A 23,120-nucleotide genomic window follows, 5' to 3' on the forward strand; every position below is an offset into this window, starting at 1 on the left:
AATGGAGAAGAAAAAAAAACAGGCGGTAGATGCGATATGCTCACTGCGAGTGGAGACGCGTGCTCCTCATCGCTCGGGTTTCAAATGAAGCTGAGCGGTGATACATTCAGAAAGCACGGAGGATTGTCCGTCGTATTAAAACTAGGGGCTTCGGTCTCCGTATATTTTCCATTATAAAAACCCCGTAAACAAAAACAGATTCGTAGAAGCGAGCGCAGCAATCTTACGTCGCTAAAAAGTCAGGTGATCATCCTAACGGCAAACATTCTCACATGTGTTCAAGGTTTCCTGATTTTCACAGCACTTAATGCTAGACTAAAGGGAAATGCACGGTTCGTAGTGGTTATTACGAGCGCTGAATGCATGCAATCGGGAAAAACGGGCGCAAGCGTGCAGAGATGATGCGGAGCATCGCGATGAGCGCAGCTCCGCTACAACTTTGAACACAAGCACTGATGCACTGTTTTTCTCATAATAATAAAACAAACCTCCTTGGCTGTGCTTGTGAAGGAAAGCATTTGATGAAAATAAATTGTATTTGCACGAGCGCCTTTGTGCATAACACTTACAAAAGCTGAGATTTGCATTGCAGCAACTTTCTTTCCAATGCGGTTCACCTGCGCATGCATCGTCTGGTTAATAGGTAACATCTCTTACCTTCCCCTATTACGTCTAAGGCACTGGCCCTCCTCTTCCCCGTCTAGTTTCACTTCACGTACACGACAACACGGGTACTTTTCATTACTCTCTTTTTCAACCCCCATTGAAACTTTTCCTAAAGATACCGGAAATCGAAGGACAGGAAGTATGGTAATTGTAGTTTTCAGTTTACAGAACCTCCCCCCTCTTGCATTGTCAGCGCCAACAAAATTGACTACATTGCCCACGAGGCGCGGCAGGGGAAACGAAACACTGCGACTCACGCTCTCTTTATAGTTTTGTATGCGTGCATGTGACTATTTAGTCTTTATCGCTAAGCGATACCTTATCATTAGAATTTATTAATACGTCGGAATGAGAAATAATAAAACAATTAGAGCAACAACAATTGTTTTTTTTTACTTCAGCTGAGTTTTTCATCTGTATACTACTTATTAGGCTATGCAATATAAATACTTAGCTTACAATGATGTAGAAATTAGTCCAATGAATGATGCAACTATTTTATTGGTCAAAAGAATATGCTATATAATTTTAAGGGACATTTATGTTGATGAATATCACTTGTCTTAACTGTAAAGTGAGACAAGATGTACTGGATAAACAACGATTCCCAATGAAAGTTTTTAGTCTGGCTGTAAAAAATGAATACATAAAAACTAAGCCTTTTATAGCTATCCTAATTGTTTGGTTTAGTGTATTTGGTGGAAGTTTATTTGTGGAGTTTTCTATCTCAGTGTAAAATCAATCCTTTAAGCTATGTAAGATTACTACAGTGTGTCTAAAAGCACTATACTGTATATGAAGTAAATATGAAACTATATATGAAACTATATATATATATATATATATATATATATATATATATATATATATATATATATATATATATATTATTTTTATTATTATTATTATTATTACTTTAAACTATACATGTCATAGAAAAATAGCCAGAGGCCTCTAAAAATTGATTGGTTAAGAAAAATCTTAATTTTAATCTGCATGAGACTAAAATAGTTCATTCACCTGGCTAAATTCGGCATTGTCATACCAGTGACAGCACTTCTGAACTTTTCAACCTGTAAAGTATAGCATGGTGAGTCAGTAGAAATTATATAGTGAGATAACTTTAGTAGGTAAAGTGGTCAAGTGGGTCAAAGGGAGAACGAAACCCCATGACTCCATAAGTGCTTCATGCAATGAAATAATATAAAAACTAGAATTTCCCTTACATGTAGACTGTACTGTACTGTGTTTCCAGAAATGATTTTCTAGGTGCCATTTTAGTTGTATAACACTAACAATGTAGTTGAAAACCAATTAAAAATGCAAAGGTTCAATATTGGTACTGCAATATCTGTTGCAACCAGTTAGGATTGAATATCTGCTAACATCCCATGTTTTTATTTAACACAGCATGGAGCTCATATTTAACTGCACCAAACATAAAAAATTATAGGTTTGTCATGTAAAAGTGATTCTTGTTGAGAATTGATAACAACATAACACTGCCACCCAGTGGAACTATGGAAAAATGCTAATGGAATCTTTTTTTTGCATTCAATTCTTTTCTTTTCTTTTCTGCTTTTGAACACCTTGCGTAAATGTGAATTAAAAAAAGGAAAGCAAAAGGATGGTGTGTTTATGACAATGATACTATTTTTAGATACAGTAGACCTACAATAAAATAACAATTGTGGAACGTTAGAATCTGTTGTAAAATAAAGTGTCGAAATAAACGTGGGAAAACCCCTGTGCCACACCAGTTATGCTTGGTATATTGAGGCAGCTTTCATGATACATTTTTCATTTTGATGGACGATGAAAAAAAAAAATGCAATAATTCTGTAAGACACTTTTAAATTGTTTTCTTTAAATAAATCTGTATTATAAGCATTTGTAATATTTCTGATTCAGTTAATTGGAATATCAAACACCTACTAATGCTTATCTAGAACCACGTCAGTAATAAGGTGAGGGATGTTTTACATAAAATTGACATATTTTACATTTGTTAACTAAGACACATGAAGATGAATTATATATATATATATATATATATATATATATATATATATATATATATATATATATATATATATATATATATATTTTTTTTTTTTTAAGCAAAGTCATGCATGCATGATAATTTAATAATTTCGTTACTCAACATAACAAATCAAAGTTCATCTAACAGCTGACAACGCCTTCAACGACTAAGGCGATTGCAATAGTCTGAAACGATAAAGAAAAACACAGTGTCATGCATAGTGCTGAAAAGGTGAAGTCTAAACAATGGCAGATACTTTGTTAATGCGGAAGCACTATATATTCGGTTTCAGTTTTCTCAGAAGTTATGTTTCAGAAAGTCAAAGATATGAAACTGATGTGTACAACTTTATTTTCAATAGTCTACTTTAGACATTCTACTAACAGTAAGTAACTTTGTAACTAGCAGCCATTAGAGTATCAGCAGACTGTCTGCTTAATAGCTTTATTTTGACTGGCCCAAAACATTGCCTACAACATACTGACTATATGAAAACCTTTGCAAATATATATGTCAGCTTATTAACCTATTAACCCTAAACCTAGCAGTGTACTCTGAGAGTGAGTAGACATGTAGTTGATATGTAGTTACAAAGTTACTTATAGTTGGTAGAATGTCTAAAGTGGATTATCAAAATAAAGCGTAACCAACTGACGCACAGAATACAAACGTAACTCAGCTATCCGAGAAGAAAAAATCTAGAGGTGAGCAGTGAAAACGACATCCATGAGTGAACCAACAAAACAGGAAGGGCAGAGGGTGGAGATCCTGCTCCAGGTGGTAAAATCAAGCCATCAAAAACGTTCCATGCAACTTCCGAAATTAAGATCAGAACAATGGGGGTAATGTTAGCATGATTTTATCCAGTAATAATCAACCGTGGAAACGATCACATGTTTTCCACAAGCTGATGTCTTCTGTGCTAGCTGCATTTCTATTTGACGATCTCTTATATTGGTACTGTAAAGTCATCCAGGGTACTAGTACTGCTCTGATAAAACTGTATGCACTTTGCTCGGATCTACGAAAGCAGGGAGACAAAAAGCTCTTTGATAATGTCGCATTTATTAGCATGTACATAACGTAAAATAAATGTTATCACGCTCCCCGCACGATCACTTCGTTTTCAGAACTGATATACTGAAGAGTCTAACACATACTGTGTTGTGAACATTTTTGTTTGATAAAATGTAATATATAAATATAAAGTTACAAATAAAATATCAGCTAAGTAAGTTTGTTGATCCAAGACGAGAAATTTAGTAATATATTATTTGCAAACCTAATGTTGAAGAGTGTCATGGACTACATTTGGATACTTGTTAAGGATCCTCCTCCAATCAGTACTATTAATAGCTCAGTAATAAGGCAGTGAGAGCATAATAAAGGAGCATAATCTGCTGGAACTTGTGTTTAGTGGACAGCTTTTGGAGGTCTCTATACTACACTGTATAACTGTAGAGTTATAGGAATGGCAGCATACTTAACATTTCTGATGCAGGAGGATTAATTGACATAAAGGAACGCTTATGACTGCACTTAGTTCTCTAAAAATAATATGATATATATATTTATATGAAGACAGAAACGCCCCATACTATATGGGTTTTTGTCTTATGCTCAGATCCAGAAAAAACCCAGAGACTGGGTTGTTGACTCAGCAGTTGGCTTAAATGTTTAACACAACTTTATGGTAAGTTGTATTTAACTCAGCTTTAAAAGTGACTATATAGCTAGCTTAAAAAACTCAGTGCTTGGTTGTTTTTAACCTAGCGTTTTTAGAGTCTGTATACATCATAATTTAGCAGCAAGAGCTCTGTTTTGTCCCCGAAGAACATTTGGAAATGTGATATTGATTTTACACAACAGTTCAATAAAGCTGTCACTGGGCGGCACCTTTCCAAAAGGTACACTTTTGTACCTAAAAAGTCCATATAGCTAGCTTAAATGCAGATACCTAAAACGTACAAATTAGTGTCTAAAAGGTACAACAATGCAAATTTTGAAAAGGTACCACATAGAGAAAGCTTTGTAGCTTTTGTCCTTAAATGTAATATGCTACATTTTCGACACTATACTGCCAGCCTATTTTGCTCAAGGAAAATAGCTCCAAACAAAGCCACGGAACTGCTGTGAATCAATGTTCAATCAATCGAGTGAATCGAGGACCCCCCGCCCAACAAACACACACACACAAATATCCAAGGTCTGTGAATAATGTGTTCTGCAGGTCAATTTCAGGCTTAAAACATTATCTGACCCAAAATTCCTCACCATGAAATATCTCAAATCTGTTCCAGATGCTATACCCCCCTCGCACCTGCTGCTCTCCTCACTCCATAACCCTGGACCCGCGCCCCAAAGACCACAAAACACCACAGAGACGACATTTTAACACAAGGGGAAGGGAATTCTTTACATTCTTACATTTCTTTTTTACATTGCATCTGCCACGTGTTCTGTTTTTCGATACTTCTATCACCTCAGTGAATTACCGATTGAAATAAATGGTAGGCCTATATTTTTAATTTTTAAATACTTTAAACACAGACTATAAAAACGAAATACATGTGTCTTGAGCACCAAAGCTATAAATTAAGCATAATTATTGATATTAAACACTAGTGGGCGCTAATTTATAATCTGAGTAATTTATTAAGGACATTACTGATCTGAACTGTCAGAGCCTCATATATCAAGGAACACCTGAATCTTGTCTAATGTCCCTAGGGACTGATTTTTTTTTTACAGGAGCGCATGCCTTCAGTACAAATGGGCTTAGCTATACTGACATGAGAATCATTTTCTCTGATAATATTGCTGCGATCGAGTCATGACTATTAATACTATGCCAGATTCTTGAATTAATCACATTCGTCTCACCATCGATTAAATGGCTTTGCAACAAGGGCTGAAACTGTTTGCTGTTTACTTCACTTTGTTCACTCATGCACTGAATCTTTAAATCGAAATAGTAGCGGGATATTTTATCGAGTTACCTAAATGGTTCCAAAAATCTAGGCCTACATTCAGAGAACTAATATGTAATCATATCTATTTAAAACAAATCTTAATCCATTATAAATTGACGAATGTTAATTACAAATATTTCAAATGGACAAAATGAAGTGTACAAAAACATAAACCAAAACAAATACAAAAAATAAGTTGCTTCCGGTCATAAGCTTCAACGGTGTTGTAGATGAACGTAGCATGAACATACTTTAAAATCTCTCTTTTTGGCTTCCGCGTAAGAACGTATGTCACACAGTTTATTATTCCTACGTGACAGCTTCTCATAAATAAGCCTTCTTTGCATATTGCGGCAATAACGATTTATGGATACTCAGTTATTTATTTCATTTCCTTAAAACCCTCATGCACAGAGCTAATAAAAAAAGACAGATATTTCATCTACCAGACAGAAAGGTATCGGCAAGGGAACTGTAATTAGGAAGAACTGTTTTATTTCTTTGTTTGGGTTGTGAAGGAAACAGCTACTTCCTGTTGTAGACATGCAGACTTACGAGAGAGAAAAGTGAAAGGAGTTGATTGAGGCCAGTCCAACAGTGCATAAAAACTGGCTTTGACAAATGTCCCGAATGCTTTGGAATGATAACTTGGCTCCTGCTTCCCAGGAGGGACTGTCAAACGAAGATCTGATTATATGTCTTAGACGCAGCTCACGCAATGAACCGCAAGGACAAGACTGGTGTAAAATTAACCTTTTTCCTCATTTGCCAAAATGACTGGCAAAATGAAAATTTACAGACATAAAACTTTATTTTGAATTAGCCATTTATTTCAGTATTTTGGAAGGTCTTTAGAAAGGATTATATATGTATTTTTATTTAGAGATATATGATACATTGTATGCACTAAAATAATGAATACTTTATTAATAAAGACACATTAAATAGATTCAAAGGGACAGTAAATGCATGATCTGAAAGATTCCTAATAAAATAAGATTGATAATAAAAATGTTTCTTGAACACCAAATCTTTGTATCATCATCATATGCTGAAAATTCAGCTTTGTCGTGATAAGATTCAATTATATTTTAAAATATATATTAAAATATAAAGTTTGGAAAAATAATATTTCCCAGTATTACTGTATGTGATTGAAAAAAATCATAAGAGGCCACGTTCATGAACTATGATTAGTGGATTGTGTTTTGATTTAAGGTAACATCATTTATTGAATTAAAAGACTTTAACAGAAGCATAACTTTAAAGAAATATTAAAGCACTCCAAAAGAAGCATTTAAACAATTAAAACACTCCAACAAAAGAATTAAAAAAAAAAAAAAAACCTGAATCTCTTCAACAGCATTTCAGTTGTTTCCCATATGATTTACATTTTACTCCATCTATTTATAGGATATTATTCTATCTATTTACTATATATAATAATAAATACAACAAATTGTTTCAGGATGCCAGGAAATAAGTAGGAAAACTGAAAAAAAATAAAAGAATACCAAAAAGGACAAATTAATCATACAAAAGATAAGACAAAAGAACACAGAGACATGAGACGTGAGTAAAAATAAAAAAGGTAAATTAATAACAAATCACCAGAGACGGAATGCGTAAACATTTCAATAACACTGAGTAAACAGATGGGAAGATGTTAAAATAAACTAACAATAAGACTTACGGTCATTTGTTAGTCATTCCATCTGTAACTTCGAGAATTGAAAAAAATCTTCATAAGCATAACAGTAATGTTTTATTTTCCATTTACTACTTAGCTAGTTCACGGCATCAGAGAAGCATGGTATTAGGCTAATGCCGTTTTGCTCTAGTTCTTGCGTATGAATATTTATATGTAGTTAGCAACAGCTAATAATAACAGCTACATGCTGTTTATTTAACAATCTGGCACAGGGACAGCAGTCTGGGTATGTAACAACCATTGGCACCTTCTTAAAGGTAATTATATCACATATAGCCTATAAGCAATTGCTGATATCACTCTACTACGTAAACATCTCCTGATTAGTTATCATCTGGTGTCAGTTATCTTTATTAGAGATTTTTTGGATACAGAACACACATCATCTGATGTTGACCCTGTGACCAGAAGCTTCTCTGAGATGCTAAGAGTCAACCGTTTGTGCCTAGCTGTGACAGAAGGGAGAAAACGTGCCAGTGTTTTTTATGCTTTCCATTATCGACAGCCGTCTACTTCATATCACTTCCTCTGATTTACCTCCAATGTGCCTTTCCTGACATTCTCCTCAGAATGCGACATGCAGTTGGGATGGAATGTGTAAAGGCATCCTGTTTTTCGAGCGGGACAAAGATGCTGTTGGCGGCGCAAGAGATATTGAGCTCAAGGGAGAAATGGATGCTGCCATTGTTTCAAATGTTAATATTGTTGAGGACATAAACCTTGTGAACTTGTCAAAGTAGTTTAGTACTTGTGTGCTCAAAAGGATTCAATCCCTGCAAAATCAAACTATTTTGAAGTAATATAAAAAAAGAAGTTCTGTAGGCCTAATCATTTACTCACCCTACCTGCAGTTAAGCTTCATAAAAGTAGGTCTATCATAAAAGTGACACCATTTGATCATAACTCAAGAATCAGTCCAGTTCACTCATGAATCTTTTTTATATAATTAATTTTTATTTTTTTATTTTATTTTATTTTATTTTATTTTATTTTATTTTATTTTATTTTATTTTATTTTATTTTATTTTATTTTATTTTATTTTATTTTATTTTATTTTATTTTATTTTATTTTATTTTTTATTTTATTGCTTCTATTATCTTGGCCAGGAGAAACAACTAGTAATAATAAAATGTTTCTTGCTCTCAATTTTGCCCTCAATTTCTTAAAGTTGTCCAGCATTTCATAATTAAAAACAGTGTAAGGCTTTATAAGGCTTCTCATGCCAGTATAATGATGTAATGTTGACGTATATGTTTTTCCTCGGTATGTGATCATTGAAATTGCTGTTGTCTCACCATCAGTCATTGCAGCCCATTCATGAGGCTACATTTCTCACACATACTCAACACATTTAAATGAGCAGACATGCTGAGAAACCTTGTAGCAATAAAGGTTATGCAGTATACAGTAGGCATGCAATGTATTACATGTTCAATAACAGAGTAATGAAGCAATGCATGTTTTTAGTCAATTTTAAATGTACAATAGTCTTAGACTAAAAGGATGAATGCATTTTGAGAATAAAATAATCAGGATAAGGATAAGTTCATGGATTTTGGAAACTGGCCTTATGTGCACTGTTGGCCTGTATAATCCATCATGACAGGAAGATGGAAACCAGCAAGGCTGTTGTTGTTCTCACATCGCTATTGTCTACACTGTTTCTTTCCCATGCGCCTGTAGGCTTCCTGCCTAATTCACCTGCTCTACAAGAGTCTATCTTTCACATCACAACATGTCAATGTGTCCAAACTAATTACTTTTCAACCATATACACACCCTTTGAGTTTTCATGCCAAGGTGCTTTGTCAACGGAGAAATGGGCAGTGATCCAGGGCAATTATACAAACCTACGTATGCAACAGATAAGGCCAACAATGTTTTAGCATGAAATGTAATTGTAAGCTATTGCTTCATTTTTGAACATAATCCAGTAGGTTCCTGCATGTGACACAGAGACAACAGCAGAGTGACAGACGGATGCACTTCAGAAAGAAACAAAATCCAGCAATAATGCTTGTTATTTTGAGGTGAATTTATTGGGATTATTGTTAATAACAATAGATATCAAGAAACATGTTCAGAGTATGCAAAAACATTTATGGAATACATACATTTCATTTTAAATTATATGAAACTTTGTTGTAAAATCATATTGCTGATACATTACATTACTTTCTCTACAGAATTATTAATGATTAAATATAATAATCACAAGAAAATATATATGTGTGTATGTATGTATGTATATATATATATCTACATACATATACAAAAATAATTTTAAAGTGCATACTTATTGTGTGCGATACACTGTTAGTGCTCTAAAATGTTCCTGTGCTATTTAATAAATTGGAAAGCACTCCAGCTTTTTTTGGCAAGATTAAATCTATTGTCTGTCATAAGGTCATAACAACAGATTGCAACAACACAACTGTCTGCATCACTTATGATTACACACAATGCTAGGCAAAGCTGGATTGATATGAAAATGAAGGGCATAGTAGTCATCCTTATGCTATATTTTCAGAAACGTCCTATTGTTACGTCAAATTTGAAAGCATCTGGGTAACAATGAATCCGGATTGTTGCAGTTTGTGGCTCCAATTGTTCCAGTCAAAGATGCCAATCTTTCTGGCATGATTCTCAATTTGGAACTAATGTTTTAAATAATTAATTAACTATGCAAATATGGGTAATTTGTAGTCTCTTCTAAAACATAATTAGTCATTTTTGAAATGTATTTTTGCTTTTTCTCTGTTTTGTTAAAACAGCGTCAATGGTGCCAATAAATAATAGAATTACTGCAGTTTCTTACCATCCAACAAACATTCATTAGCACTCTTTCATTTCTAACCATTCAAACTTGGTGCTTTTCTGACTAGCTATGATACTGTTATGTAGCTTATAGCCACTTAACTAAGGTCCTGTTTGCATACAGGACTGTCGCTAACACCTAACCCTCTGTTATGCTGTGTCCCTTTGGACAAATCTGACTTGCCTTCAACTCACAAATATCTCCTTAAGCTCTCACAAGCCTTCATCTCTCCTATTCTGTCTTAAATGTGTGACAAAGGCTCCATTTCCACAGGACGGTCCTTGAGGAATGCTGCTTCCAGATCACAGCGTATGCATGTTCTGCTGCCCCTGGTTTCACAAGGGTCATTTTTTGTTCAAGTGCTCATACTCCCACCTCTCTTCCGGGTAAGGACTTCATCTGTAGCCAGGTTCACTGGCTTTAGATGCCTTTCCCATGGCTCTGGCTCTAGCCCTAACCAGGTTCCTGAAAGGTCAAATGGGTTTGTTGTAGTTAATGGTGTTAATGAGGACACATTCGTAGAATAAGGTGTGTAAACATGAATTTCGTGATTTGTGTAATGTGGCCTTACTTGAGGAAGGTTATGATGTCTGATCGAGCCCCAAGGGAGGAAGGCTTCCCTACAACCAGAACTCCTGGACTGGCATTTTCAGAGTTGTCTAGGACAATCAGTTCTGATTTGGCTTGCTCCTGTCTTCCAGTCACAGGTTCAGATGGGTGAATCAGCATGATGGCAGGATTTTCAGAGCTTGGAGAAATATGCACAAAAATTTGTGATAAGTAAACAAAAACAAAACAACAACTCTTGCCAGTAAATGCGTCAACAAAAAACACTGAATTTTCACAGCAAAGCACCAGCTTAAACCAGCAAAAGAGCAGCATAAACCAGTTTAAACCAGCATCCCAGCTTCAATACATTTGAACATTTAGGTAAACAGCATATGCTGTTTTTTATAACAGCGTTTTGCATGTCTTTATAAACAGCGTATAATGAAAGATTGGCGATGCTACAGCTAAGCTGCCTTTTAAAAAAAGTAGTTAGCTACACCACAAACAACTAAATATATAGCTAGCTACTTGTTAAGAAAAACTTTTTAATGTACAAAAAAAATATTTTTAAAATGCTATTGAAGATCCAGCCACATTAGCAGCATTGTAACAACAGATCAATTTCAGAGTGACTTTTTTCTTCCGATGAATAAGAAAAACATTGGTACCACACCAGATAATATCTAAGTTTAGCTGTTTTTCTAAGCAGTTAATAATAAAATAGTTCAGTTTTTAGGCCAAATCAAAGGTCTATTTGGTTGTCATAACCACAGATTACAACAACAAAACGGCATAGTTTATGAATACATAACAGTGGTTAAAACCTGATAATAGATAAGACTGCTTTAATGACTAAGCAGCCTGTCATAATGACAGTTTTTTTTTTTTTTTTTGGAGTATCAAATAGCAGTCATGGCTTGAAAGCCATTAGTTTAAACTCTGACTCATTAGATTGAACTTCAGAAACATTCTCCTGTCATATAGTCCAGATTCTCCAACTGTGTTTATCTGGCATCACCTCACGCCCTCATGATAACTCCACATGCCCTAATCGTGCACACCCTTGCATTAAAAATAGCCTTCTAAAGAAGAATGGCTTCCACTTCCCACATGTTTGTCACGTAATCGATTAAGATGCAGATGAGAGAAAAGACTCACCTGTAGTGACAGAATGCATTGCATGTTTGATCTGCAGGACTAGCACATAAGCAGCGGCCCGTAGACCTGCGCCGGCGAGCCAACGGACTGCCCAGTCCATACACTGTGGTCTTACTGTGGAGGAGAGGAGACACCCAGAAAGCATCCGGTCATTGATTAACTCATCAGAAAGGGAATCGCAGGAATAAAAGACAATGGGACTTTGCACTTTTTTAACTTTAGGCATGAGAATTACAATCGGCGCCAAAAGTATTCTAGATAAACAGCAATAAAATGCACAATAACTCAAAAGTAAATCTTTCTGAACTATATAAAACACTGAGTGAAGTCACAGATGTGCACTGGTTTACTGAAACAGATTTATGGAATACGTCCTTATTCCTTTCAGCCTCTAAAGAGTCTTCGGTTTTGGTTGAACTTTTGCGTTGGTTTACTTACGTACCGGATTACGCAGGTTAGCCCATGCATGGGTGAACACTCACCTTGGCGTGTTCACCCAGATGATGTCCAGATGGCAGAAATAATGGCATTCTGAATCCAGCTGGTTGTTGCAGGAGCAGCGTTTGCTCCTGACCCTGTGGGTTGCAGACGGGTCACTCAGGTCAGTCTGGGGCACTAGAGGCAACCCCCAGCCTGCAGACAAGAGATATATTGCGGTCCATAAAATTTTCCGTAATCATTCTGGGCCAAAAAGCTCCAGCAGAGACTATATGGCTTAGTCTTATAGAGAAATGATGAGCTCCGTACACCATATGTTATGCTTTTATGATTTTGATTTATCAGCTCACTTTATTCCCACTTCTCTCCGCTATCTTATGTAATGACGAACAAGGTCTCAGATGTTTGATCTTGGCTAATAGTGGGCAGCTGTAAAGTTCACAGTCATTCACACACATCTGTGCTGAGTTGTCAATTTTGGCTTTAATTGTCGACACTGAGGCGTCAGATTTGTACAAAATGAATATGAGCCCCTGACTGTGTTCACATACGGTCAGACAGATGTTTAAAATCATAAACAGTTCTAGAACTGCATGGAGCTGAGTTTGAAGTGAGTTTAAATGTAAAACAATCAAAATAAAAATATATCTCAACAAGCCTGAGAATGAAGACATAGGCAAAAAGGTATGTCGATTGCCAAACTTATAATAATCAAGTAAAAATAAAATCCTAATTTGTATATATATGTATATATATGTATATGTAATTTACTGTAAATATGACATTGTATCTATTGTATGTTTTAAGTTATGTATATATATATATATATATATATATATATATATATATATATATATAGAGAGAGAGAGAGAGAGAGAGAGAGAGATATGTATATATGTATATGTATAAATATATTTATTTATATATCTATATGTATATATATCTATATCTATATATGTATATCTATATCTATATATATGTATCTCTCTCTCTCTCTCTCTCTCTCTCTATATATATATATATATATATATATACATAACTTCTTAAAACATACAATAGATAAAATGTCATATTTACAGTAAATTACATATACAGTACATCAGAAAAAATAGAAAATAAAAAATAACACATGAAATAAATCCTACATAACACACAAATGTTTTACCTTCAAGAAGAGTCGTGCACAAGGTAAAAGTGAAGATCAGAGCAGTTCTTGATTCCATTTTGCATGTATGTTGTAGTAGAAATAAATGCAGATGTTCACTAAGCAATCCCAATAGATCTCACTCAGCTGCAGGTGCTTGTCTAATGTTGAACCGTCCTGTTTGGCCACACTTATAGCTCGTGCCTTGCACCACTCCCCCCACTACGTTGGCTGTGTGATAGTTACACAACTCCAGTTTGTCTTCGCAACATTCCAAGAATCTCTGCTGCCCCCTCAACAAACCTGTTTGTATTTGTAAAGGAGACCCATGCAAGCTCCCGAACAATGATGATCAAGAATGGAAAAAAAGAGAAACTTTTTTTTTTCTTTCCTGGAACTTAACAATGTGGATTTAAACTGACTAATGGGTCTTGGGGTGGGAAATGGGTTGGAGGGCCAGCAGGAAAAGAAGAGTCACAAGTGGATATCAGCTGATTTGCTGCTTTGCATGAATTCGGTTGCACTCTGCAGGGAGAAACAGTGTCCCGTGGAAAGAGGGAACATTCTGGAGGGCAGCTCCTGTCTCTAAGGCCCGTGAGTGGGTGGACAGTGGGGAAAGAAGCTTCCTATGACCTCTGGCCACTATTTGTTTCTGATTATACAAATTAGTCAGAGATATGAAAATGTAATTCAAAATTGATTTGATTATTTTGTGTTGCTACATACAGTGCCAGCATAAACCAGTTAATTTCCTTTAGATATTATTGAAGAGCTGCTGTGGTGCTTTTATAAAAATGTAACATTTATGAACCATCTTAATAACGAAAATGAAATAAAAATTGTAACTTAAAATAAAGCGCTATATATATATATATATATATATATATATATATATATATATATATATATATATATATTCAAGTATACATTATTTTAGTTTGTTGCCAGCAACCAAGGATACATATATTAGCCTTTGTATTTAATGTACTAAAATAACTAAAGCCTAAATAAAAATGTATAGAAATTTAAGACATTAAAAGCTCAAATTAATTCAATAAATGTAAAGTAAATGTAAAGTTTTCTATTTTTAATTATACTTTTATGTAAAAAAAAAAAAAATATATATATATATATATATATATATATATTTATATATTATATTTATATTTATATATTTACTAAAACCACTATTAAAGCTACATATTAAAAAGTAAACACTAACAAAAATAAAATGACAAAAAGACACATTTTATATTAAAACTTAAAATTTAAATGAAAATGGAAGAAAAACAGGTAAAATTATATAAAAACTGTAATAGTATCTCCATTACACTAAAATAATATATAAAAATTACTACCCGGGAATGTGTGACCTGATAAAATTATATATACTAATATGATCACTATAAGATACATTACATTGTATGAGCAACAATAAACGTTGAGTGCCTCTGCTCTGTCAAAGAAATCTGCCTTACAGGAACTCAGAATGAGCAATGTTCATCAGTGCATGAGCCAAGTTGGGTTTCCGTGATGGATTGCCGTGACCCGTGTAAAGATAAGACACAGGGGCACAGCCTCGCAGGTATCGGGCTGAGTTTGCAAATGCAGCCCCCTAGCGTGGGATGTGCACACAGTGTCCATTCACAGACTTTCCAGCACACACGGACGGGGAATCTGCAGCAGCCGCCGTGGATCATGCAAATGCATCATAACATAATCTCACCACATACTTTGATTAGCATGTTTTATCAATTGCATTGTAAAACTCAGATGAGAGTTTGCTGAAGCACATCTCTCATCGCAGCTGAGAAAAGTCCCTCGTGCTGATAGGCATATTAATATGGAAATCTGGAGTTACTAATCAGCGCTGGACATACAGATTGCGTACATCCTCCCACACTCAGATGGAAAGATTTTGTGCACTGCAAATATTTCAAATTGTGAAGAGCAGGACGCTTTAAATGACTTTTAATCTTGAAGTCTTAAATAAGTTCCTGAAAACTTGGTTAACTTTTTTCCAAGTATAAACCTAAGCTCATTTGCAACTAGTTCAAAGGTGTTTCAAAAGGCTCTTTTATATATATATATATATATGTATATATATATATATATATATATTATATATATATATATAATGAGTGCTTTTATGAGCAGAAATGAGCATAAGAGACATTTGGCAGAAAGTTTTCATCTCAGCGCTGCCAAATCCTATCTTTTGCAGATGGATGAAAGAATTTGTGACACGGTGGAGGAAGTCGCTGCAGAGTGATAGAACACATTCCTCTGCATTCCACAGACAGAGGAAATGTGCACATCCCTCCAAAATCCTATCATGTTCTTTCCGGTCTCTTCCTTCAGAGCATGTTGATCAGAGAGCTGCTCGGAGGAGAGGAGGGGAGTGCACTCTGATTAAAGACAGTTGTGTTACAGTTTTAGCTTAATTATTTATCGTCCTAGAAGAACAGTTCACACGGAATATGAATTTTTATTTTGATGAATTTTAGTTCATTTCACATTTATTTACAAGTAGCCACAATGAGCTTGACAGCGTACAACATTCAAACACTGAGAAACAGAAAATGACTGCACATTAACCTTGATTTATTTTATTTGATGACTGTTTAAAAGGTTGGATTTGTTTTCTTTTAAATGATTACCAAGGCTGCATTGATTTTTTTCCAAAAAATAGTAATATTGTGAACTATTATTACCATTTCAAAACTGTTTTATATGTTAGTATATTTCAATTTAATATATTACTCTTATTTTTTTTTTTTTCAGCGTCACATGATCGTTCAGAAGTCATTCTAATTTGTCATTATCACAATTCTAAAAGGCTGGCCCGCTTAATAGTTCTATGGAAAACGTGATCACTTACTTTGATAACATAAGAGAACATTTTTATAACAATTTACTATCACTTGGTATAAGTTTTAATGCATTCTTATTGAATAGAAGTGCTCGTTTCTTTCTTTCTGACTGATCTCATACAGAATCCAGTGCTCTCTACTAACATGTGTAATGTTTAACTTGTTATTTCCAACAGTACAGAGTTAAATACAGTTTATCCTACCACAGTAAACAGATTAAAAGACACTTAAAGCTTAGCAGGATTTATAATGCTTAACGATTAAATATTTTATTTTGCTGGCACGTTTTTGCTTGTTCATAAATACGTGACATCTAAATTCAGGAAAGCCATTGATACTGCTTCACGTGAAACAAAATAATGCAAAAGAAATATATAAATAAATAAAAAATATGTATTGATTGAACTTCATTTTCATTTACATTCATGCTGCCACATCAAATCAGTCGGGAAACAGCAGCCACTCACTCATCAGCAAACGCAAGCACATGGTGTGCCCAGACTGTAGAGGAGGCGTAGTATTAGCATTTAAACGCTGTTAGGGCGTCTCTGTCCCATTCTCCCATAAACACCTTTGTTTACCTTTAATTATAGACTCCTAATACTTTTGACCTGTCCTTGAACGTTTAGTTTTGCTCTACACGTTTCATTCTCAACCTACCTCCATCAATGAGACCGGTTGACTCGTCTGCTTTACCTTTAAAGTAGTTCTAACTTCTAATTTCCTGGTTATGCAGCATAATCTTGAAACCAGATCTGCACAAAAAAAAAAAAAAAGCATTCAGGCATAACAGGTTGATAATATGGACAGGTTGTTAACTGTGCAGCATTTTTACATTAAAAAAAGTTCCTTGTACAATGAAGTCTGAAATTTTCGTATGCGTTATTTCTCGAGCGGTCAATGCTATTAATCGCATTCAACATAAAGGTTTTTGTTTACATGAGTGCGTACTGTGTATATTTAGATATATGCATTATATATATATATATATATATATATATATATATATATATATATATATATATACACACACACACACACACACACATTTTGTTTATATATTATATAAAACAGAAAATAGGTATAATATATATATATATATATATATATATATATATATATATATATATATATATATATATATATATATATATATATATATATACACGTAAATATTCAGAAAATATATATACAATATGTGTATTTAGATATACATTATAAATACAGTACATACTGATATTATGTAAACAAAAACTTTAATTTTGGATGCGATAAATGCGGGTTTTTTTGTATTCGTTATCCTTTCCTATCAAAATGGAAATTGCAAAATGGAAATTGCTACAGATGCGACAACGCAGAAAATTTTTACTTAAATCCGATTCCTTTTAATGACTGATGAAAGTAATTCATCCAACTTGTGGTCGTATTTCTATGCATACACCTGCATATCTTTGTCTTTATATTACAGCGTCGCATGAAGACAATCCTAAGTGTCAGGCTGTTGCAAAAAGAGACACTGAACATAAAATACATTGTTTTGGAATGCGTCACTAAATGGGATGGTTAATGTTTACACCCGACTGTATTGAAGAGAAAGTGATAATGATAAGGCAAATAAAGATACTGGTGTGGCACTAACTGCACTGGGGTTGAACCACATTCAAATTTTAATCACTTGACCCATTTAACCTGTAGACTTCTATTGATTAATGATTGCGCTACTTACACTTTTGGTTTATGGCGTGGGAATGATATTTACATAAAGCTTGATCCTAGTGGGATCATATAGTAACTGAGTTCAATAGCGCTCTTTCATTGTATTTAATATTGAAGGGAACCAGACTGAAACATCGTCTGTTCTTATTCACACAGATACTCACTAAACACTTGTTTGGTAGTATGAGCAATTGAGTAAAAGTAATAAAGAGAGTGCATAAAATTAGTCATGAATTATGAAACATTACACATGATGGCTTTTGTCTTACTGCATGTTTACGCCAACAGCGCAGCTTGTACCTGAATCTTTTCAAAACAGAGAATTTGATGAAATGATAGAGCGGTTTCAAGGTCTACACATCTGTCACATACCATACATGGATAAAACAATGACTAAACTAAAAAAAAGACACTTCAGGAATAGCCTCGGACAAACTGCCTTTAGAAAGCGAACAGACGATCTGCCACGTCTCAGACTCAACGCTTGGGAATAGAAATTCTTGCAGAAGCCCAGATATGTGACTCTACACTGCTATCTTTTTGCTCCCGGAAACTAAAACCTGGTTGGAAAGGGCCATGAATGCCTCCCACACAGCTCACATAAGTCCACCTGCTCAGGCCCCAGCCGGGAACGCAAGTAAATGAGAATGAAAGCGACGTGAATTAACAGACTGCACCATCTGCTGGCCGCAAAACACTGGACACCATCATAAGCAGGGTTAGTAATTCCTGGTGTACCTTTATTGGTTCAGAAATGCAAAATGTCTGACAAATTTGGAGGGCATTTGATCCACTCAGAACTTCGGCTATTGACCGACTTCACTGAAAGCCTGTCCAGTTTCTTCATTTCAAGTCTCGAGGTCATAACTAAAAAAAAAACTATTAACAAAAAGTGTAAAGAATAATAAAAATGACAATAGAAATCCCTTTGAAAACCAAAGTAAACAAAACATAGGCATTTTCATATTTTTACATGGCAATAAATATGGACCATAGACTTTCTATCTGTACAGAGACTATTTATCTAATCATTTAATCACTTGTATTATAAAAAAATATGACTTCAGTGCAATTTCCCTGCAAGGTTCGCAGCCGAAACCTTTGTTTCTTGTCTATTCAAAAGCAACCTTAACGTATAAAGAAAATCCTTTCATTTCTTCAAATACCAGCTCATTTAAAGCACACAAAAAAATCTATATTCATAAAAAGAATTCACAGCCTTTTATCTTTGACACTTCAAGCAGTAAATCTGGACAGAAAAAAGGCACACATCACTAGAATTTGCGCAATACTGGACAAGAGACGAAATATTGGAATTACTCTCAATTTAAGTTTTCATCTTGGTCATTTAGAAACGTATTCATACCCATTCTTAATGTTTTGCAAGTACAAGTTTTTTTCTTTTTTTTTTTTTTACATATACATATTCAAATAGATATATTAAGATTGCAATGTCAATAAAGATAGAAGAGGGACAGACGCAATCGATTTACAGAAATATTTTTTCCAAGAAAAAAAAAAGAAAAAGAAAAAGTGCATCATATTACAATCTTGAATATTGCAGAACAAACATTTACCAAGTTACCAATAGTATTGAAAATTTTGTATATAAAAAATAAGCGCATTACAAAACAAAACAATAGTAGTATTAGCAGTAGAAAGCATTTTCACCATTGTGCACGGAGGCTTTTAAGTGCTATCTGGATCACCTTCCTGGCTCTGAGGAGCACTGCCAGATCCTGAACATCCTTCTGAAGAAGAGCCACGTCCCCTGAGTGGCGCCGCTACAGGCTTTTCTGTCTCGCGCAGCTGTCTGGTTTCGCGTGAGGAACTCGCTGCTTCCCCCTGCGAGATCCTCTCTGCTCCTTCATCGCTGTCTGCCGCCGCTATCCTGGATGTTTCGGGACCGAAGGTGCGAGTCTTTGTGGCGGAGCTCGAGTCGCCATATTGCTTTCTGACCTTTGCAGTCCACCTCTCCCCTCCACCTTGCTGTGAAGGGGGGAGTTTGGGTAACGTCGAGCTTGTACTGGGACAAGACAGGTCAGACCGGCTGGCTCCCTCATCTTGGCTTTTTGTCCTGTTGTCCGCCAGAGTTCTTTGCGGACTGGTTTGCGGAAGCGAGATCCATGGATAATCCCTCCTGGTGAGGGAAAAAGGGGAGTCCTCTTTGGGAGATGTGGGCGAAGGGGTGGAGGATGACTGTCGTTCCAGTTTGGGGCGTGATCGGGGTCTGAGCTGCACCATTTGGATGCCCCCAATGGGAATCATGTGATAGGGCATGCGGGCTTGATCTTGGGAGTGTAAAGGCAGGTGGCTAAACATGCGGTCCACTGTCCGTGGCGTCACAGGACTTGGAGGGAAAGAGTCGCTTGGAGAGAACCGTAGGGATGGGGAAAGCAGGCAGGGATCTGGGGGCATACGCTGCTGTAAAGTTGGTTGAGTACCAGGCTTGTCCTGTAGGGGGAAACAGAGCATTGCAATCAAACTTGTATATTCTGTGGTTTTATTTTTATTTTATAGTGTGTGTGCGTGTGTATGTATACATATACATACATTCGCACATATATTTTTTTAAATTGAGTTATAACTTGTATATATTTTAAATAACAGGCTGGCGGGATTAAATTCTTGGGGTGGCAGCCTAAATTCTTGTCAAAATAAATATTTTATATACACACACAAGATTTTTTATTTATTAAAGTATCCATTTTATACATTTATATAAGTTCCATGCATAAAACTATGTTTTGACCTCAAAACACTTTTTACCCTATGCATTATTTCTAAACTAATCAAATAAACTGCTCCAAATGTATGCCATTTTAAAAAAATAAATTTTTTTGGTTAGCTAAAATGATAGAACTAGGCTCAATCAATGCACTGTAAACTAAAATGGCATAACTACTCAATCAAACACTGTTTTATCTCAATATAATAATAAAATGTTGCCACAATAACATTCATATGTCTCTAAAAAAAACAAAACAAAGCTTTTATGTCACATTTGCCTTTGCTAGGTAGGGTTTAGTAGGTAGTACATTATTTTCACTCACTCCCGCCATACATACAACCACCATCATAAAATAATGCTGCCACATTCATCTCTTTTATGTATTATTATCTCACTCACTGGACATTTGAAAGTGCTGAGAAGACATATAATATCCTTTTACAGAATTGCATGTTTTTCCAATAAATTGTGTTGCATTACCCACCTTTTGACCCTCAGTAGCTGGTGTGCTAGGTTCCCAGTGGAGCCCTGCGGGTGAGCTGTGCGGCCGATGTTGGGGTTTTAGGGGCGTATTAGAGGAGACAGCTCTTGCGCTCCTGTACCGTGCTGGGGATACAGGCCTCAGAGGTGAGAGAGGCCTGAGAGAGGAGAGGGCTCTGATGGGTGATGGGCCTCTCTCTGGGGAAGGAGATAGATGACGGCTAGGCGAGGACAATTCAAGCCTTGGAGACAAGCTTCTAAGGGGAGAGCCTTCACTGCTAGGAGAGAAGGTCCTCGGGGAAACCTCCCAGCCCTTGCGGGAGAAAGACGCCCTCTTGCTGCCTGGAGATGCGGCTCGTATGCCAGGCCACGGTCTGTGGGGTGAGGAGTATCCCTCTTTGGCTGTAAGGTCAGAGGGCTCAGTCTGTGAGCCATGGCCACTTTCAGAGAGGTCACCCGTGGATTGACGGGTATCAGTGGAACAGGCTGAAGATGGTTCATCGTGGGAAGAGAAGTCCTCTTCCTCATCCTCTTCATCTTCTGCTTCAGAATCATCAACATCAGAGAACTGGTGCCCCTCCTGTTCTTCTGACTCACACACTCGCTCGTCACTGCCCCCTGGTGGACAGAAATGGAATGCGTTCATAAATGTAACAGGAGTTGACACACAAAACCAATAAATACTTAAAAATAGAACTTAACAGGTTTCACACCAACCCAAAGGGGAGTCAATCTTTTTAATCCTGTTATTATTTCTAGGTAATGATCTGTTTTCATTTTCAATTTTAGTTACAATTTTATGAATTTTTTTATATATATGTTATATACATTTTTATTGTTTCTTATTGATTTATTTTATTATTGTAGTTTCAGTTTTAGTTCCAGTTATCCATAATAACCCTGGTCTTGTTAATTCATGATCCTTCACAAATCATTCTAATATGCTTATTTGGTGCTCAAGAAACAATTTACTAAAAATATTTCTGTGTAAACTGTTTTTTTGATTTGATTATTTGATTAACTGAAAAAATATATATATATATATATATATATATATATATATATATATATATATATATATATATATTCAAAAAGTATTTTCCATTACTTAAAACATCCATCCTCAAAACTTTTGAATGGTAGTATCAACTGTTTGGAAAAAAAAACACCCAAAAAACACAATTCAAACTTTGGTTAAAATTCTTCTTTAGATAGTTGACATTTGAATGTACTAAATGTGACTTTATGTTCACTCGTTCATTAAATAACTATAGAAAAATCAGGAAAATACACATGTATTGTTTTGACTAAAAGCTCTTCTGATAACTAGCCCCTGTCTCCTCTCATAAACTCTCACCAATCCCTTGGTGGAAAGCTAAATATAACATTAAAATGCCAAAAAGTATGTTTTTTGGTTTTGCTCCATTCATCAGCTACTGTACATTTCAAATCTAGTGAATGGAGTGCAGCTGAATGAAATGTCCTTGTAGCTCTTAGATGCACCCAGAATGAAAAATGTCAAGAAAAAACAAAATAAGAGAGAGCGAGACAGACAGACAGACAGACAGGGAGAAAGGCAATTTTCAGTTCTAGCTTTATATAAACAGTAAACTGAAGGTCAGTCTTGCTTCTCTTTATGGCAAACTATTTTCATTGGCTTCTTTCAACTTTAAAGACTGAAAGCACACCGCAAGGTTGACATCATTTTGGCACCAATGAAGCAAACAAACAAACAAAAAAAAAAGTCTGGATACGGTGGAATATGTTCGTAGTCCTTAGCCCAAAGCATGAGAAATTTAAGGTTTTGAAATTTATACT

At 35.3% G+C, this 23,120-nt stretch overlaps 2 protein-coding genes across 6 annotated transcripts in view; both read right to left on the reverse strand.

Annotated features, from left to right (window-relative positions):
- Positions 1 to 9,415: 9,415 nt before the first annotated feature.
- Positions 9,416 to 14,342, reverse strand: LOC122359997 (endothelin-2). The gene is made up of 5 exons (XM_043260265.1): positions 13,524 to 14,342; positions 12,403 to 12,553; positions 11,921 to 12,034; positions 10,785 to 10,961; positions 9,416 to 10,678 (listed from the first exon to the last, which is right to left on the reverse strand). Exons 1-5 carry the CDS (start codon positions 13,579 to 13,581, stop codon positions 10,609 to 10,611), a joined length of 570 nt encoding a protein of 189 aa, XP_043116200.1. The 5' UTR covers positions 13,582 to 14,342; the 3' UTR covers positions 9,416 to 10,608.
- Positions 14,343 to 16,878: 2,536 nt separating this feature from the next.
- LOC122360159 (transcription factor HIVEP3) overlaps positions 16,879 to 23,120 on the reverse strand; it is a 58,784-nt gene continuing 52,542 nt past the window's right edge. For 4 of the 5 annotated variants that reach the window (XM_043260526.1, XM_043260528.1, XM_043260527.1 and 1 more), the window contains 3 exons: positions 21,307 to 21,920; positions 19,801 to 20,545; positions 16,879 to 17,130 (listed from right to left, as the gene is read on the reverse strand). In XM_043260526.1, coding sequence (XP_043116461.1) covers positions 17,027 to 17,130; positions 19,801 to 20,545; positions 21,307 to 21,920 — 1,463 coding nt within the window. In that variant the 3' untranslated portion in view covers positions 16,879 to 17,026. Of the gene's footprint in view, positions 17,131 to 18,810; positions 20,546 to 21,306; positions 21,921 to 23,120 lie in introns of those variants that run through there. The other variant, XM_043260531.1, reaches the window with a different exon arrangement.

The sequence above is a fragment of the Puntigrus tetrazona genome, chromosome 16 (genome assembly GCF_018831695.1).
Source record: "Puntigrus tetrazona isolate hp1 chromosome 16, ASM1883169v1, whole genome shotgun sequence".
In the NCBI taxonomy this organism is placed as follows: Eukaryota; Metazoa; Chordata; class Actinopteri; order Cypriniformes; family Cyprinidae; genus Puntigrus; species Puntigrus tetrazona.

What these genes read in the sequence shown, in the direction of transcription:
- LOC122359997 (XM_043260265.1), bottom strand. Translation starts at nt 13,581, where the DNA reads ATGGAATCAAGAACTGCTCTGATCTTCACTTTTACCTTGTGCACGACT. An exon ending in AATGCATTCTGTCACTACAG is followed by an intron (nt 10,962 to 11,920) that starts GTGAGTCTTTTC and finishes TATTTCTCCAAG; the next exon opens with CTCTGAAAATCCTGCCATCA. An exon ending in GACATCATAACCTTCCTCAA is followed by an intron (nt 10,679 to 10,784) that starts GTAAGGCCACAT and finishes TTGACCTTTCAG; the next exon opens with GAACCTGGTTAGGGCTAGAG.